This window comes from Anomaloglossus baeobatrachus, unplaced genomic scaffold (assembly GCF_048569485.1).
Source record: "Anomaloglossus baeobatrachus isolate aAnoBae1 unplaced genomic scaffold, aAnoBae1.hap1 Scaffold_3696, whole genome shotgun sequence".
Lineage (NCBI taxonomy): Eukaryota > Metazoa > Chordata > Amphibia > Anura > Aromobatidae > Anomaloglossus > Anomaloglossus baeobatrachus.
In genome coordinates, this window is record NW_027443044.1 from 33082 (window position 1) to 48012 (window position 14931).

Here is a 14931-nt window from a genome sequence, read left to right on the forward strand (position 1 = left end):
TCCATGTCCGGAGTGCCCCATTTGCGGCAGATTGACTGAAACACTGCCGGGTGCAGGGACCACTCGCCACCGTCCACGGTTTGACGGCTGAGATAATCTGCCTCCCAGTTTTCCACGCCTGGGATGTGGACTGCGGATATGGTGGACTTGGAGTCCTCCGCCCATTGAAGGATGCGTTGTACCTCCAACATTGCCAGGTGGCTGCGTGTCCCTCCTTGGTGATTGATGTAGGCAACCGCTGTCGCGTTGTCTGACTGGACTCGGATGTGCCTGCCCGCCAACAGGTGGTGAAAAGCTAGGAGAGCCAGAAGCACGGCTCTGGTTTACAGCACATTGATCGAAAGGGCTGACTCAGACGGAGTCCAAGTGCCCTGCGCTCTGTGGTGGAGACATACCGCTCCCCAGCCGGATAGACTGGCATCCGTGGTGAGGATCACCCAGGACGGGGCCAGGAAGGAGCGCCCCTGGGACAGAGAGAGGGGCCAAAGCCACCACTGAAGAGAGCTCCTGGTCTGTGGCGACAGAGCCACTTAGCTGTGCAAGGAGGAAGGCCGCTTGTCCCAACAGCGGAGAATATCCAGCTGCAGGGGACACAGATGGAACTGGGCAAAGGGAACAGCCTCCATTGACGCCACCATTTGACCCAGCACCTGCATCAGGCGCCTGAGGGAATAACGGCGGGGCCTCAGCAGAGAGCGCACCGCCAGTTGGAGGGACTGCTGTTTGACTAAGGGCAACTTCACAAGTGCCGGCAAAGTCTCGAACTGCATCCCTAGTACGTGAGACTCTGGGTCGGAGTCAGAGTGGATTTGGGAAGATTGACAAGCCACCCGAATTGGGCTAGAGTGGCGAGAGTGAGCGAGACACTCCACTGACAGTCCGCGCTGGATGAAGCCTTGACTAGAAGGTCGTCCAGGTAAGGAATCACTGCCAACCCCTGTAGGTGCAGGACCGCAATCACTGCTGCCATGACCTTGGTGAATACCCGAGGACCTGTGGCCAACCCGAAGGGGAGAGCCACGAATTGGAAATGATCTTCTCCGATTGCAAAACGTAGCCAACGCTGGTGTGAAACTGCAATTGGCACATGCAGATAGGCATCTCTGATGTCGATGGATGCCAGGAAATCCCCTTGGGTCATTGAAGCAATGACTGACCGCAGAGACTCCATGCGAAAGTGCCGCACCTGAACATGCTTGTTGAGAAGCTTGAGATCCAGGATGGGCCGGAAGGAACCGTCCTTTTTGGGGACTAGGAAGAGATTTCCGTAGAAACCTCTGAACCGTTCCCGGGCGGGAACCGGTACAATTACTCCGTTGGCCTGCAAGGATGCCACGGCCTGTGAGAAGGCGGCGGCCTTGGAGCAGGAGGGAGTTGAGAGAAAAAAAATCTGTTTGGCGGGCTGGAAGAGAATTCTATCCTGTAGCCGTGGGAGATGATATCCCTCACCCACTGATCGAAGACGTGTTGAAACCACGCGTCGCCAAAGTGGGAGAGCCTGCCACCGACTAAGGACGTTGCTGGCGCGGACAGATAGTCACGAGGAGGCTGCCTTAGCGGCAGCACCTCCTGCGGTCTTCTGTGGACGCGCTTTTGGGCGCCAGTTGGATTTCTGGTCCTTGGCTGAGTTAGTGGACGAGGCCGAGGGCTTAGAGGAGGACCAGTTGGAGGAACGAAAGGAACGAAACCTCGACTGATTCCTACCCTGGACAGGTTTCCTGGTTTTGGTTTGTGGCATGGAAGTACTCTTCCCGCCAGTAGCTTCCTTAATAATTTCATCCAGCTGTTCACCGAACAGCCGGGACCCAGCAAAAGGGAGCCCAGCAAGGTACTTCTTTGAAGAAGCATCTGCCTTCCACTCTCGAAGCCACAAGATCCTGCGGATAGCGAGGGAATTAGCCGAAGCCACCGCAGTGCGGTGAGAAGCCTCCAGCATGGCAGACATGGCATAGGATGAAAAAGCTGAAGCTTGGGAAGTTAAGGCAACCATCTCGGGCATAGATTCCCTGGCGAGGGAATGCATCCCCTCTAGAGAAGCAGAGATGGCTTTGAGAGCCCACACTGCTGCAAAAGTCGGGGAGAACGAGGCCCCCGCCGCTTCATATACGGATTTGGCCAGAAGGTCAATCTGGCGGTCAGTGGAATCCTTAAGGGAGGTGCCATCAGCCACCGACACAACGGTCCGGGCTGAGAGTCTAGACACCGGGGGGTCTACCTTTGGGGAATGAGCCCACTCCTTGACCACCTCAGGTGGAAAGGGAAAGCGGTCATCAGAACCACGCTTTGGGAAGAGTTTGTCAGGACAGGCCCTGGGCTTGGTCACAGCGGCCTGAAAACTGGAGTGGTTAAAGAACACACTCTTTGCTCTCTTAGGCGAGGTAAACTGGTGCTTTTCTGCCAGAGAGGGTTGCTCCTCTGATACTGGCGGATTGAGATCCAGTACAGAATTAATGGAAGCAATCAAATCACTAACATCTGAGTCACTTTCGGACAGATCAATGGGGTACATAGAGTTAACCTCCGAGCCCCCCGTAAAGGCATCCTCCTCATCCTGCGAGTCAGCTCCTGAATCAGAGCCGCAGGACGAGGAAGGAGAGGGAACCCTGCGTCTTCTCAGGAGGACGGGGTCTGGGACCAGATGATGAATCCTTTGTGAGCTCCGGTCCTGAGAGACCCCTAGCAGCAGAGGCACCCTGTGAAGGGGGCTGATGCATGTTCAGCAAAGTCCTGGACAGAAGTCCCATGGACTCAGCAAAAGACTGGGAGATAGACCTAGAAAAGGATTCTACCCAAGCCGGGGGTTCAGCCACAGGAGCAGGAGCAGCCTGAGAGACCACTGGGGGTGAGACTCCAGGCTGAGGCACCGCCAGGTTAGAGCAGGCATCAATGTGGATAGATGCTCGGTTCAGGCAGCAGGAGCTTACATGCAGTGCATACTGAATAAAGCTTTGGAGCCTTGCTCCTCGTGTGAGACATGCTGCTGGAGTGGGGGCTCTGCAAGAGAATGAACCCCAGAGAGTATATACAGAGGTCCACAACCAGAGGTTGTGGCTTACCAGACCGCTGAAGCGGTTTGTGTGCCCTCCAGATCCCAAAGCCCAGACCTCCAAACACAGCACCCAGCAGGGATGCAGAGCGCAGACCAGCGTCTGAGTGAATCTCTGAGAAAATGGCCGCCGGAGCGAAGAGAGGGTGCGGGACTTTGCTCTGAGAGCGGGATCTGGAGGGCCATAGAAACCTACAGGGGAGGAGACACGCACAGCAGTGGGGAGTGTCCCTCCCCTGTGCAGAACGGCCGCCGGGCGGAGCCGAGCCTGTCCCTCTGCATGAGTGACATGCGAGGGCAGTGAAACAGAAACTAGGCCTCCGGCGAAGCCGGGGCCTAAATTCGAGCGGCGAAGCCGACGAGCAGGCACTATCGGCGCGGTTCTCGTGCGACAGCTAGAGAACCCGCCGGAAATGTCAAAAAACACAGCAAACACACTCTCCCCCAAACAATAAAGCACAGGGACCCCCAACATAAACGTCTCAGGTACTTAGCTGCCGAGACGCAGGGCCAGGTCCCTGGGGATGAGTGCTCTGGTCCAGCAGTGTCCTGAAGGGCTGCGGATGGAGACCGGTCTCCTGCTAGGCATGGAGACCGTGCTGGCTCCCACTTCAAGCCAGAGCCCATGAGGGATGGTGAAGGAGTGCGGTATGTAAGGCTCCAGCCTTGGAAATCAACCTTAACAACACCGCCGACACAGTGGGGTGAGAAGGGACATGCCGGGAGTCCAGACATGGACCCGCTTTTCTTCAAACTCTTTCCAAAAAATCAAACAAATCAGATGAGAATGCATGTGTGGATGTATGCCTCCTGACACAAAGCGATAAACTGGCTGAGTCTGCTCATCAGGGGGTGTATAAGCTCAGAGGGAGGAGCTACACTTTTAAGTGTAGTACTTTGTGTGTCCTCCGGAGACAGAAGCTAAACACCCATGGTCTGGGTCTCCCAAAGGAACGATAAAGAAATTTAATTAATTGTTATACAAACAAAATAATGTTCATACCATACATGTTCAGTATAAGAATGTACCATTAAGGGAAAAAAAAGGGGACAAAACAATATCAACAAGCTTTTTGATACTGATAGTTAATCTATGTCGAAAAAGAGAATCAACATAATGTATCATAATGGTCTGTCTTTGAAATAATGTCCTCTGGAGGAGGTAATGGTAACAATGACCGCTGTACAGGAAAACCACCCTAAAGAGGGTTATCAGGAGTACATGAGACATACCTATATGATTGTAGAGAAAACAGTGTGTGTTCAAATATACGAGATCACTGTGAGAGGAAGGGATACCTAGAAATAGAAGGTAGTCAGATAACAAAGGCAGAGCGGGCGAGGTGCTCCACCTGTCTGTCTGTCGGGTCCTTGATGGAAGAACCATCGGGTAAAGACAGGATCGTTTTTGTGGCAAGGCGGGAGACCGGGGGATCGACCGAGGGCACATCGGCCCAGCCCTTAGGGGCAGGTGAGGCAAAAGGGTACCGGGACTCCATGAGTTTACGGTTACCGAAGCGCCTGTCAGGCTTCTCCCTTTGCTTTGTGAGGATATCCTGAAACGCTGGGTGATCAGCGAAAACCTTTTGGGGTTTCCTTGCCCTCTTAAAGGAAACCGCATGGTCAGTGGTAGTGGATGGGGGATCCTTCACATGCAGTGTTTGGTTGACTGCTGCTATAAGGGTGTCTATTGCAGTTTGATCATCTGGGGAGCGTGAAACCAAGGAATCATCCTGGTACAAACAGCATTCTCCCTCCTCCAGCTCTTCAGAAGCCGTGGAGCGTGTGGGAGAACCTGCCCTGTGTGCTCCCAAGGGAGAGCCATGGGGGCCATGAGAGAGTGCTGGAGACACCCGGCCGTGTGCTCTTTTTCTGATCCCTGCAACCGGTGAAGCATGGGCCCGGATTACCTCAGAAGAATCCTCCATAGGGGTATCCTCAGGCTGCGTTCCGTCCAGGGGCCCAGAAGGGTGTGGAGGACGACATTGCATAGCCAGCACCAGGTTCTGTGACAGTTTTTCCATGGATTGGGAAGAAACTGTGCCCATTCCGGTGGGCTGGGAGCCCTAGGCTCTGGGCTGACTGTTGCGGCGGGGGGGTCTTGGGGGGTTATAGGGGAACAGGACTCAGAGTGAGAAGAGGTGTTTATGTGGTAGCTCAGCGTGGCAGGCAGTGCAGGCTGAATAATAGACTATGAGCCTTAGCACTCTTAGTACCCTTAGAGTTCTGCATGTTCCTAATAGGAGTATGCCAGGAAGGGGAGCAATGATATGCAGAGCTACAAGTGAAGCAGTGGGAAGCAAGGATTGTATTTGCCTCGGTGTACCTCACCAGAATCAGCGGATGGCCCTGCGTCCTTAGGAAGGAGTCTCTGTGGAGATCTTCGCGCGCCTGAAAAAATCGACACATTGTCTGAAAGGTGTGTACCACAGCAAAAAGGTTAGACCAGTCAGATGTGCCGGCACTTTTGATGAACTTGATGGGCGCGCATGGCCATGTCCCGTCCCGGCTCCTCCCCAGCTCAATCCATTTGGGCATGAAAATGGCAAAAGTTGCAACACTTGCAAAATCCTCACTGCGCAAAAATTTGGTGACTTTTCAAAGCTTTTAGACAGTTTTCTAAATGTAAAAGCTTTGATAATTCGTCCCCGATAGTTCTAGAAATAATTCACAGAACTTCAAGCAGGGAAGAAAAAAATAATAATTACTACCGTAAAACGCATCCGGCAATGCCGCTTTATGGCACTTTAGATGAAGAGTGGACGTATGACCATAAACTTCACCCTAATGTATTCTGCCTTAGATTGGTTCTGTGCCACGGTGTCCGCGGGATTATATACACACACACACACACACACACACACACACACACACACACGTGTGCCACATCAAAGACACAGGATTTTTAAAAAAAAAAAAAAAAAAAAAAGAATATAAATCAGACATTCACAAGGGACCTGGGAGCAAAAATAAATAAATAAATACATAAATAAAATCAGAAATTCACAAGGAACCTGGGAGCACAAATAAATAATAAAAAATAAAATAAATAAAAGCATTATATTATAATATATATATATATATATATATATATATATATATATATATATATATATATATATATATATATATATATATATATATATATATATATATATATATATACACACTAGAAGGTGGCCTGATTCTACGCATCGGGTATTCTAGAAGTTACGTATTGTGTAGTTAGTGTATGATTTTTGTTATATATATATATATATATATATATATATATATATATATATATATATATATATATATATATATATATATATATATATATATATATATATATATATTTATATATAACATTATATATATATATATATATATATATATATATATATATATATATATATATATATATAGATGTTGTTGTGTGTAGTTACCAAGTGTTTGTGTAGGGGCTGTACATGTTCTGGGTGTTGTCTGGGTGTGGCGGGGGATGAGAGCGGTGTTGTTTGTGTGTTGCGTTGTGTGTCGTTATTTGTGGAGCGCTGTGTGTCTGTATCATTGTGTGTGTGTGTTGCGCGGTTTGTGTGGGGTGTGTGTGTGTGTTTTGGGGGGAGGTATGTTTTGTGCAATGTGTGTGTTGTGCGGTATGTGCGTATATTTGTGTGTGCCGCGGTGTTTGTGTGTTGGGTGTTGTGTGTGTGTGGGTGTCTGTGTAGGGCAGTGTTTGTGGTTCCCAGTGTGTGTGTGGTGTGTTGTGCAGTGTGTGTGTGTGTGTTTTGGGGGAAGGTGTGCACCCCCCATCGTGCTCCATCCCCCATGATGCGCACCCCCCCCCATCGTGCTCCATCCCCACTCCCCATTGTGCTCCATCGCCCATGCTGCGCACCCCTCATCGTGCTCCATCGCCCATGCTGCGCACCCCCCATCGTGCTCCATCCCCCATGCTGCGCACCCCCCATCGTGCTCCATCCTCACTGCCCATTGTGCTCCATCCCCCATGCTGCGCATTCCCCATCATGCTCCATCCCCCATGCTGCGCATTCCCCATCGTGCTCCATCCCCTATGCTGCGCACTCCCCATCGTGCTCCATCCCCCATGCTGAGCACTCCCCATCGTGCTCCATCCCCCATGCTGCGCACTCCCCATCGTGCTCCATCCCCCATGCTGCGCACCTCCCATCGTGCTCCATCCCCCATGCTGCGCACCCCCCATCGTGCTCCATCCCCCATGCTGCGCACTCCCCATCGTGCTCCATCCCCCATGCTGCGCACTCCCCATCGTGCTCCATCCTCCATGCTGCGCACTCCCAAACGTGCTCCATCACCCATGCTGCGCACTCCCCATCGTGCTCCATCCCCCATGCTGCGCACTCCCCATCGTGCTCCACAGTCACACATCAGACAGTAAACATGCACACATCTGATCGCATACACTCACACTCACACACATCCGATCGCATACACTCACACACACACACATCCGATCGCATACACTCACACACACACACACACACTCACACACATCCGATCGCATACACTCACAGACACACTGACGATATCGCACATACGCGCTGACACAATCACAACATCCGGAGATACCACATGCTTCCGGCCATGTGATCCTCCGGCAGGTCCTGGAAGGTCACTGCACAGTATCGCCGCCGAGAAGCAAGCGATATCATGGGATGTTGTGAGTATGTGGATGCGATCTGATGTGTGTGTGAGGTGTGTGTGAGAGTGAGTGTGATCTGATGTGTGTGTGTGTCTGTTCTTATGTGTGTGCGTGTGTGTGTGTGTGTGTGTGTTCCGCCGCTGCAGGACGTGGATGCGATCTAATGTGTGTGTGAGGTGTGTGAGAGTGAGCGTGATCTGATATGTGTGTGTGTGTGTGTGTGTGTGTGTGTCTGTTCTTATGTGCGTGCGTGTGTGTGTGTTCCGCCGCTGCAGGACCTTGATGCGCTCACCTCGGGGTGAAAAGCCATTCCGTGTGGGGGGCAGAGCCTGGGCGAGCCGCCAATCCGTGCGGGGGGGCGGACCCGAGGCGAGCGGCCAATCCGTGCGGGGGGGGGGAGGAGCCGAGGCGAGCGGCCAATCTGTGTGGGGGGCGGGGCCATGGCGAGGCCAGCGGCCAATCCGCTGTTTGTCACCGTAAGGACACAATTTTGGAGCAAGTACAGTACTCACCTCCGTGACAGCCGTGTCAGTTCGGGGAATGCGCGGGGGGAGGGAGGGGGCGGGGCCAGAGCTAGCGTGCATTGCGTGAGGGGGGCGGGGCGTGGCCGAATTGCCAATGCCTGCAGGGTGCCGGGGCGAGAGGCCAATCTGTGGGGGGGCGGAGCCTGGGCGAGCGGCTGGCCAATCCGTGTGGGGGCGCAGCCTGGGCGAGCGGCCAATCCGTGTGGGGGGGGCGGGGCCATGGCGAGCCCAGCGGCCAATCAGCTTTGTGTCACCGTAAGGACACAATTTTGGAGCATGACAGACAGACAGACAGAATAAGGCAATTATATATATAGATATACATACATATATAGAGATTATAGAGATTAGAGAGATTAGAGAGATATATATAGATAGAGATATATATATAGATAGAGATAGATATATATATATAGAGATAGATAGATAGATAGATAGATATATATATATATATATATATATATATATATATATATATATATATATATATATATATATATATCTATCTATCTATATATATATATATATATATATATATATCTATATATATATATATCTATATCTATCTATATCTATCTATGTATGTATGTGTGTGTGTATATATGTATGTATGTATATGTGTATCTATATATGCATTACAGAGGAAGTCTCTTTGCTCCTGGTGGAGACACGCAGGGCGCCCGTGTGTACACGCTGCGAGCACGTGGCATGTCATGTGCTAGACCCAGGTTGAAGCTCCAATTTTCACCAGCTATTAAAAAACTGCTTATACATCAGCTTTATAATAGTCACCGATCTACTCGCTGCTGCCGAGCCAAGAGAGGCAGGGACCGGAGAATCCCACCGGCCGCCCACCCACCGAGTACAGGCTGCTGGCCGCAGGACACAGCAGCTCGCACTCACCTAATGCTTTTCTGATTAAAAACTGATGTAGCTGGAAAACAGGAGCTGCAATCATTAATTCTGTTGCCCGAGTACGGCAGACGGGGCTGAAACGGTCTGATAAAACACATATACAAAAGAACCAATATGTGGAGTTTAGCGTTGTACAGAAACCATCTTGGAAGCAGGAAGATTATTTTTATTTCCAGAAAAAGTCGCATGTGGTTGATTTTACCTGATGGCCGCAGCTGCTCGGAATAAAGCTCCAGAGCAGGGAGCACAGGGGTCATATTATCTATAGTCCGGAGCCTGCACAGCGCCCCTGTGTTACCTTCTGCAGGGCGGGGGACAGCGCTGGATACACACAGGAGGGACCGGATGGATTGAGAAAAGAAAAAAAAAAAAAAAAGGGTCTGATGAGGAGCATTTACCACGGTAATTTGAAAAGAAAAAAAAAAAAAAAAAGGGTGCTGGCATCATCATTCCAGGGGCACAGAAATAACGTGTCGCCCACAGCCGTGCGGATCAGGAACAGAATGCATTAAAGGGGATATCTCAAAACGGAAGGAAATTGCGTAAATAAAGGAAATGGTAAAAAAAACTACAACTAAAAACAAAAACAAAAAACAAAATCCCCTAAACACCACATGCCGCTCCCTGGGGCTCCCACCAGTCTATGTTTACCTTGCCATGATGAAATCTACCCACATAACTGCTGCAGCCAATCACTAGTGTTAGAGGTGTATAACACATGACTGCTCCAGCCAATCACTGTTGATAGCGTTGTACAAAACAAGACCACTGTATCCAATCACTGGTGTCAGAAATTTACAACATATGGTGACTGCAAACACTCACTGGAGTCAGAAATGCATACACAAGACTGCTGCAGCCAATCACTGGTGTCAGAGGTGTATAACAAATGTATAAATGTATAACACAAGATCTCTGCTGCTAATCACTGGTGTCAGACGTGTTTAACACATGACCACCGATTGGCTGCAGTGACACTATAACTAGGAAGGTAAATAAAGAAAGGAGGTGCGCATGGGAGCAGGGGAACTGGAGCAGCAGACCTACCAGATCAGTATAGGTTGATTAATATCTTATACACATACACACACACACACACACACTTTTAGCATTTCCTCCAATTGTCATGGTTGACATTAAAAAGGGAACCTGTCAGCAGATTTGGGGACTATAAGCTGCAGCCACCACTAGTGAGCTCTTATATACAGCATTCCAACATTCTGTATATAAGAGCCCAGGCCGCTGTGTAGAACATAGAGTCTTTACAATACTCCCCTAAATCGGTCGCTGCGGTGGATCTAGTTAGATGGACATCTCCATTCTGCAGTGCTGGCGCCTCCTTTTTCGGCTATCTTCATCCTTCATCTTCTGAAGCCGCGGTGTATGATGCGCTTACGTCATACATACTCGCCGGTCCCGTGCAGGCGCACTACCATACTTTTATCTGCTCAGGGCAGCTCAAAGTGCGCAAGCGCAGGACCTCAATGCCGGCGAGTGTGGATGATGTAGAATGCGTCATGCACCCCGACTTCAGAAGAAGGAGGACAAAGATGGCCGAAAGAGGAGGCGCCGGCACTGGACAACGGAGACGCCCATCTGACTAAAATCCACTGCAGAGCGACCGTTCGGTAAGTATTATAAAGTCTTTTTAACGTTCTACAGAGTGGTCTGGGCTCTTATATACAGCATGTTAGAATGCAGTATATAAGAGCCCGATGGTGCTGTCCGTGGCTTATAGGCCGAAAAAGTGGTGACAGGTTCCCTTTAACACTAGAAGTTCCAGGAATTTCAAGCTTCATAGGGTTCCAATGGTAGAAATGTTAAATGACGCCTCTCTGGGACTTCTAGTGTTAAGCAAACTACAAAGCTGCATCAGCTCTGCCCAGACTGCTGTGGATCAGGAACTATAATTTAGGAGTGAGAGGAGGTGAAGCATTACATATAGGTGACCCTAGCACCTAGAAAACCCTTACTATTGTGCATGCCTGCCCCTTTAAGACGTGCTCTTTGGATCCACTGTATGGTCATTGGTCACGAGTGTTTCGGTTGCTGGTGATTATTATGTGATCACTTACTGCAGATACTTTGTCTTTGATGGCTCTTCGGATAAGAAACACGGCTGCCCTCAGCATACTCTTTAGATCGTCCTTGGAGGTAGTTGTGGGCACGTCCGACAGCTTCTTATACACCGCCACTAAGGCGTCTTCTCTGTACGACCAAGTCTTAGAATAAGCTCCCGCAACCTAAGACATTTATATACAAAATAATAAAAACTTTGTCTGAATGCAGAAGTCTTTACTAGCTCATCTATAAGAATTTTTTCTAATTTACTGTAGACCTTCACAGGCCGACACTTACCAAAGCTTCACCGAAAACTTCAATGGCAAATCCGGCTTCTCTCATCGCCTTCTCCGTCAGTGGCTCCGGCTCACCAGTAATTCGGCTTCTGGGGGTCTCCCCGGCAAAATCCTCATTTATCTCTGGCTCCAGGTAAGTAAAGGCATCGTCCTGCTGCTTCCGCTGAGCTGGGAGAGGTCGCTCGTCATAGGGTAAAGCATCAACCTGAAGGGAAAAAAAAACATGGCTGCTAAATACATTGAGTCCTCATTCCTGGGGTAGATGATAACTGTATGATCACTGTTGGTTCAATTGATGGGACCCCTACTGGTCTCAAAACCGAGGGTCCCATCGTCTCATGTGTCAGGAGGGGTAGTGACCATACATGACCACTGCTTAATTCACTCCTATGGACTAACACAACGACTATCTGCATCAGTCTCATAGATGTGGACAAACTTTAGGTAACATGAGGCCCATTAATCCATGCGACTATAGGAACCTTGGTCTCAGGATATGAGCCCTGCCAGCTGGACCCCCAGCGATCATACAGTCCCTAACAGAAGTTCTGTCGCTTATCCATGTTATGTAAATAAAAGCTTATAACCTAATTTTAAATTCATCCATTGGTTTTATAAATTACTCTTTTGAAAGCTGAAACCCTCCCAAATTTGGTTTAGGTTATGAAAATAAAGTTGTTGCAAAGCTGAAATATTGATCATTTAATGAACACAGAAAGGTCAGATTTTGGCAAGAGAAAGGTTTTGTCACCTTGTCATATAATGCACCCAATCCTAGTTTACATCCTCACCTGTGCTCACTAAATGATCGGTTAATTAGTGGGTGTGTATAAAAAGAAACCCAGCACCCCAGACCTTCACTTCAACTGCAACTTGACCTCTGACAACCTGCCAAAAATCTACCCTGCGACCAAAGCCTTGATTATCAAGAGGCTGAAGACCAGATCCACTGCAGAGGTGGCTGGCACATTTAATGTGTCTCAGCGTCAAGTACAAAGAATTAAAAAAAGATTTAAAGAGACTGGAGATGTTTTTGACAAGCCTCGGTCCGGCAGACCCCGCAAGACAACTGCTCAGGAGGAACGTTTGTTGGTAAGAAAATCCAAAGCCAGACCCTCTTCCACTGCAGCAGAGCTCCAACAGGCCTGGTCACCTCAAGTCCCTGTGTCAACTAGAACAGTTTGTAGGATTCAGTCTCGAAATGGCCTCCATGGTCGAATCAGTGCCCAGAAGCCAGCACTAAACACAAGGCAATTAAAAAACCGTGTGACATTTGCCAAGTCCCACAGTCTGCTAAACAGATGGATGCTGGAAAAGTGGCAGAAGGTCGATTTCTCTGATGAATCTAAACTTGAATTACACCACAACCGCCGCAAATACTGCCGGAGACCTACTGGAGGCTATATGGATACAGAAAACAGTTAAGTTTGGTGGTGGAAAGATCATGGTCTGGGGTTACATTCAGTATGGGGGTGTGTGAAACATTTGCAAAATGGAAGGCAATATCAATAGCCTAAAATATCAAGAAGTATTAGCTACCTCTTACATTCCCAATCATAAAAGGGGTCAAATTCTGCAGCAGGATGGTGCTCCATCTCATCCATCCATCTCTACAACAAAGTTCCTCCTGGCAAAGAAGATCAAGGTGCTCTCGGACTGGCCAGCCCAGTCACCAGACATGAACATCATTGAGCATGTTTGGGGTAGGATGAAAGAGGAAGCTTGGAAGACAAAACCAAAGAATCTAGATGAACTCTGGGAGGCATGTAAGACTGCATTCTTTGCTATTCCTGATGACTTCATCAATAAATTGAATGAATCATTGTTGAACCCCATGTATGCAGTCCTTCAAGCTCATTGAAGTCACACAAAATATTAAATATCGCTCTAATAGCACCACAACTTCATTCACCAATGGTATGCAACATATCTTTGTATTAGAAGTGAATTATTTGTTTGATTTTCACATTACTTTCTGTGGGCGACAAAACTTTTGTCTTGTCAAAATCTGACCTTTCTGTGTTCATTAAATGATCAATATTTCAGCTTTGCAGCAACTTTATTTTTATAACCTAAACCAAACTTTGGAGGGTTTCAGCTTTCAAAAGGGTAATTTATAAAACCAATGGATGAATTTAAAGTCAGGTTATAAGCTTTTATTTACATAACAAGGATAAGCGACAGAACTGTCAGGGAGCGTACATTTATCATCTTCCCTTTATAGCATCATGGTAGGTGTCACAAGTACAAGGCAAAGGTGCATAATCATCTCAGCTGCACCTTGTGGCTCTATATATAATCAGTATACCTGATGCGGATAGGATTATAGGTTCCTTATAAATGGAATGTTAGAACACTCTTCTTAGCTTGCAGATCATTGGACTTGATCTTTGTGACCCCCAGTAAACAATATGGTGCAGATCCCAATCTCCTATGGAGTGGAGGTACGCCTGCTTGGCCTCTGCGCCTATCTCCTATCCTCTGGGTAGAGAATAACTTGCCGTACTATGAAAATCTCTTTAGGTCACTTACATTGATCCCGGGAACAGTTGCAGCTGGGGCTGGAGGAGGAGAGGGAGAGCGGTGCTGCGGAGGAGGCTTGGGAGAGGTGACTTTGGGTAGTTTGTCTGGCACCACTTGCCGCTCCTTCTTAGCCTTCTTCTCTGTACTTCGCTCCTTTTCTGGCTGTGGGGAGGTGGCTGCTTTATGCTGCTGAGGAGGCTGAGGGCTGACCGACTGCTCCAGGGGGTCCAGAGACGTCTCAGGAGCTCTGCGCATCTGATGATGATCGGAAACATCAGACACAAGATACAGAATAAGAGATATTCAGGATAGAAATGATCACAGAACACATGTGGTCATCTCCTTATTATCTGTCAGATCTCAGCAGATGGAGAGGAGGTCCAGACACCCTGCACATGATGTACCGAAAAACTGCTCTCCTGCAATACCGTCATGTCTGACAGCAAGGTAACAAGGGTATAACCAGGGCTTATAGTACACAAGAGACTTGTGAGTGCAGCTCTGGAGTACAATACAGGAGGTAACTCAGGATCAGTACAGGATCAGTAATGTAAGTACACAGTGACTCCAGCAGAATAGTGAGTGCAGCTCTGCAGTATAATACAGGATGTAACTCAGGATCAGTACAGGATAAGTAATGTATGTAGACAGTGACTGCCCCAGCAGAATAGTGAGTGCAGCTCTGGAGTATAATACAGGATGTAACTCAGGATCAGTACAGGATAAAGAGAATTTTGTTACTTACCGTAAATTCTTTTTCTTATAGTTCCGTCATGGGAGACCCAGACCATGGGTGTATAGCTACTGGCCTCCGGAGGACACACAAAGTACTACACTCAAAACGTGTAGCTCCTCCCTCCTAGCATATACACCCCCTGCTAGCCAGTCCTAGCCAGTTTA

The 14931-nt window shown here is 48.7% G+C and overlaps 1 protein-coding gene across 1 annotated transcript; it reads right to left on the reverse strand.

The window, feature by feature from the left end:
* Window positions 1-11175: 11175 nt before the first annotated feature.
* On the reverse strand, window positions 11176-14465 carry LOC142274111 (centrosomal protein of 104 kDa-like). Its single transcript, XM_075332553.1, has 4 exons — window positions 14436-14465; window positions 14041-14286; window positions 11510-11713; window positions 11176-11394 (listed from the first exon to the last, which is right to left on the reverse strand). The coding sequence occupies exons 1-4, from the start codon at window positions 14463-14465 to the stop codon at window positions 11176-11178; spliced, it is 699 nt and encodes a 232-aa protein (XP_075188668.1).
* Between the last annotated feature and the right edge of the window lie 466 nt (window positions 14466-14931).

Coding starts and splice junctions, on each gene's coding strand:
- LOC142274111 (XM_075332553.1), bottom strand. CDS start 14,465: ATGACGGTATTGCAGGAGAGCAGTTTTTCG. Junction 14,287..14,435: donor TGCAGGAGAGCAGTTTTTCG/GTACATCATGTG, acceptor GATCATCATCAG/ATGCGCAGAGCTCCTGAGAC. Junction 11,714..14,040: donor CAACTGTTCCCGGGATCAAT/GTAAGTGACCTA, acceptor TTTTCCCTTCAG/GTTGATGCTTTACCCTATGA.